This window comes from Dendrobium catenatum, unplaced genomic scaffold, assembly GCF_001605985.2.
Source record: "Dendrobium catenatum unplaced genomic scaffold, ASM160598v2 fragScaff_scaffold_587, whole genome shotgun sequence".
In the NCBI taxonomy this organism is placed as follows: Eukaryota; Viridiplantae; Streptophyta; class Magnoliopsida; order Asparagales; family Orchidaceae; genus Dendrobium; species Dendrobium catenatum.
The window spans coordinates 151,064-154,285 of NW_021319049.1; the positions used below are offsets into that span (position 1 = coordinate 151,064).

The window sequence follows — 3,222 nt, forward strand, 5'->3', positions numbered from 1 at the left end:
TCCATTCCTTTCATTTTTGAAAGTTAGAAAATTAGTTCCCTTGAATAATTAATTCATATTTTGAACAATTGGGCGCTCAAATTTTGTGACGATGTCACAAAGTTTATTGTTCATTAGAGAATTAATTGGAATACAATGATCAAAATATAATTAGTGAGGTGATAAAATTACATAGCTTTAATTATGAACTTTTTATGGAGGATTATTTTATATGTAATGATTAAATCAATGGACAATTCAATTTTTTATTGAGTAAATTATACTATATTTTCAAGAGTGTAATTTCATATTTATAGTGGAACAATATTGAAATTAATAATTTTGATTTATTAATTTAATAGTTAAATTAATAATCAAATTTATTGGAGCTTGAAATTATATGTCCATAGGTCTCTTCTTCATCACCTAAGCTCTATTATATATTGAACACAATTGTTAAGAATGTGACATAATATAAATGTTAAATTATGATCACATTAATTAGTAACACATGTATGGTCATCTTTTAATTTTATTTTTCATGAAGATAATGATGACTCATCATTAATATTTTCTTAATATTAAAAGATAAATATAAGATTGATGATAAGTCATGATGTGTCATGATAATTATCATCAAATATATTTTTTGATATAGATAAGATTAAAGATAAGATTGATGATGTGTCATGATAATTATCATTTTAATTTTTATTAAAAATGATTCATGAAATAATAAGAGGTGCTTATGAAAAGATGTGAATTTTTCTTATAAATAAGAATTAAGTTCTACATGAAAATGATGATGATTGATGATTCCTTCATGAGAGATGGAAGAAGTATAAGAAGAATATTGGTCTCATGGTTTCTTCTTTTTGAATGATTAAATTGTGTTTAGAACACAAATTAGATTCAAAAGGAAAAGTGTTCATCAATAATTGATTGATTGTGCTCACTCACTAAAGTATATTTAGTGGGGTGATTAGAAGAAGAAGACTTACGGTCTCAATCGACATTTTGACGAAAAAGATCTACAATCTTAATCCACAATTTGGTAAGTTTTCTTCTTTTCATATTATAAAATTATTTATTAAGAAAATTATTATGGAGAATGTCTCAATTTAATTTTCTAAAAATCATGATTTTTATTTTTGTATTTTATATTTGGATATAAAGATCCAACATAAATCTGGGTCAAAATTGGCAGATTTTGGTGACATGAATTGGTTCTCTTGGCTTGAATATTGGCCATTTTCGGTTGTTGGTAATTATGACATTCATAGATTTAATTTTGTTTGGTGTGAATGGTGGACTTTAGACCTTATTTGGGATCGCTTATTTTCTATTTTGATTTTTTAATATGTTCATTTAATATATATATTTTTTTGAAAATAAGTTAAATTATTTTAAAAATACTCAAAATAATTTTTGAATACTTTTTTTTAAATAATTTTATTCCACGTCCACTGCCATCACTTCACCTTTATCTCAAGACCTGGCTATTATCACTTCTGAGTTCTGGCCACCATTTAATTATGCCGGGCTAACTCAATAACACAATTTCTGTAGTCTTTATTTAAAAAATTATTAACATGATGAAAAAACAGCTTTAATAATGTTTCCTAAAAAAATCCAATTAATTGATCAAGGTCCAAACTATGCCTGATCTCTCTGTTTTCCAGGAGCTTGAAAAAGGCAGACGATTTAGGTTAAACTTTATTATAAAATGAACCGAAATCAAACGAAAAAGGCACAACACAGCCTAACAAAATAGTGCCTTCCGCTCCAGATTCAAAGCACAACCTAACTAAACAGCAGTAATAGCAGCGGGGGCCACTTCAAACAATGCTCTTAACTCTATTTCTCAACTTTTCGGAAACCCTTATCGTCTCAGAACCACTGTTGCCCTCCTCCACCTGAACACAAATAACAAAGAAAATATTGAATCTCTCATAATATCTAACTAATCTCTTTTATATATATTAAAAAGATATGAGCATATATCCTCACACTTTATTTTTCAATCACTTTTTTACACGACTGATATTTTAAGTGGCTAGAAGTCATTTTTATTATTTTTTATATTAGTATGAAGACTTTGACCTTCTGAAAATCCCAACCGCTTAAAAATTTTTGAAAATCAGTTTGAAAAGAACAAGAAAATAATAACAAATGAAAATTTGACGACTAAAAAGAAAAGCAATCGAAAAGCTGTCCCCATCCTTTTGTTCTTCAGATTAGATAGTAGAATATATAGAATTAAACTTGCACTTACCAAAGAGTGGATGATGTAAAAAGCCTTGTTACCAACGATCGTCACATTAGCGCTCAATATCTCGCCTCCTTCCTCTTCAATCACTTCAACAACCTTACAGAAAACAGACAAATCCCGCGCATCTGTTATAATCGCCACGCCAACCCTGCCATCAACTTCCCTCAAGTCCAAATGTGGCGTAATTGTGCTGATCTCCGATCCCATGCCGCCGGCCAGTTGACTTTTTGTCTCCTTCATTTGCTCTAGCTTTTTCTGCAGATCCTTTATATAGCTCACAGACTCATCAAGCAACTCGGGCAATGGCAGTGATACCCCTTTCTACAAAGCAAAACAGTTGTAATATGCATAAACATATAGGTATAATGAACAAATTCAATCATGTAGGGTTTCATTACAATTCTACAATATGAGCTCTTTGTACCTTTGAGCAAGGCAGGAGAGAGTTGAGCCTTGCGTAGAGTGACTTCATATGCATCCTTCGTTTTTTTTCTATCGTCTTGCGGTCCGGCCTTGCCGATCCGGCGTTGGCAACCATGTTAAGCTGAAAGAACGTATATGCGGACTTCATTTCCCTAACTTCTTATAGTGGAGAGAGATACATAGTGGGAATTGGTGTGGACGAGAAGAATATTTGGATGGCCGGTGGAGTGGTGAAAGGTTCTGGTGGGGTCGTTAAGAGGAATTTGGGTTGACCCCGAATGTCGGGTCCGAGCAGCGTGGTTGGATTTGAGAATAAATTGACCGTTGGATCTTAATAAATATGTGGTTGTGAAGAGAACGTGCGGTGGTGATGGATTTGGTCAAAAGGTTAGATGTTTCAACCCCATGGCAATTTCAGCTGGACTTGTTTGTTCGGCTTTCTAAAGTGTACTGACTACTTAATGCGTTGACGCGACTTGATTACACGTGTATACTCGGCGCAATGCTTGTCCTTTAATGACTTGACTTTGAAGGTTGAAAAAAATTGT

General features: G+C 32.0%; 1 protein-coding gene across 1 annotated transcript; it reads right to left on the reverse strand.

Annotated features, from left to right (window-relative positions):
- Positions 1–1,643: 1,643 nt before the first annotated feature.
- Positions 1,644–2,846, reverse strand: LOC110105593 (transcription factor bHLH162). Its single transcript, XM_020835153.2, has 3 exons — positions 2,676–2,846; positions 2,255–2,572; positions 1,644–1,895 (listed from the first exon to the last, which is right to left on the reverse strand). The coding sequence occupies exons 1-3, from the start codon at positions 2,820–2,822 to the stop codon at positions 1,818–1,820; spliced, it is 543 nt and encodes a 180-aa protein (XP_020690812.1). The 5' UTR covers positions 2,823–2,846; the 3' UTR covers positions 1,644–1,817.
- Positions 2,847–3,222: the final 376 nt, after the last annotated feature.